At 57.8% G+C, this 244-nt stretch overlaps 1 protein-coding gene across 1 annotated transcript in view; it reads right to left on the reverse strand.

Annotated features, from left to right (window-relative positions):
- Nucleotides 1-5: 5 nt before the first annotated feature.
- Nucleotides 6-244, reverse strand: part of LOC104167090 (hepatocyte nuclear factor 6) — a gene marked incomplete at its 3' end in the record, with an annotated part of 591 nt that continues 352 nt past the window's right edge. Inside the window, exon 1 of the mRNA XM_009707227.1 lies at nt 6-244. This exon is cut by the window's right edge and continues 352 nt beyond it. Coding sequence (XP_009705529.1) covers nt 6-244 — 239 coding nt within the window.

Here is a 244-nt window from a genome sequence, read left to right on the forward strand (position 1 = left end):
GACATCCGCTGAAACTCCGGCTCCTGGAGCCACTTCCACATCCTGCGGAAGGTCTCCCGGCCGGATTTGAGCTTGCTCCAGGGCTTGGGGTTCCTCAGCAGGTCCGAGAGGGTCCCTTGAGAGCGGCACAGCACCCTCTGGGCGAAGATAGCCTGGGGGATGCTGTACCGCTTGAGCTCGGTGGTGATCCTCTGAGCTACTTCTTTGGTATTGATTTCTTCCATTTGCCCTGAATTACTTCCAC

Source organism: Cariama cristata, unplaced genomic scaffold, assembly GCF_000690535.1.
Source record: "Cariama cristata isolate BGI_N322 unplaced genomic scaffold, ASM69053v1 scaffold24890, whole genome shotgun sequence".
Classification (NCBI taxonomy): Eukaryota; Metazoa; Chordata; class Aves; order Cariamiformes; family Cariamidae; genus Cariama; species Cariama cristata.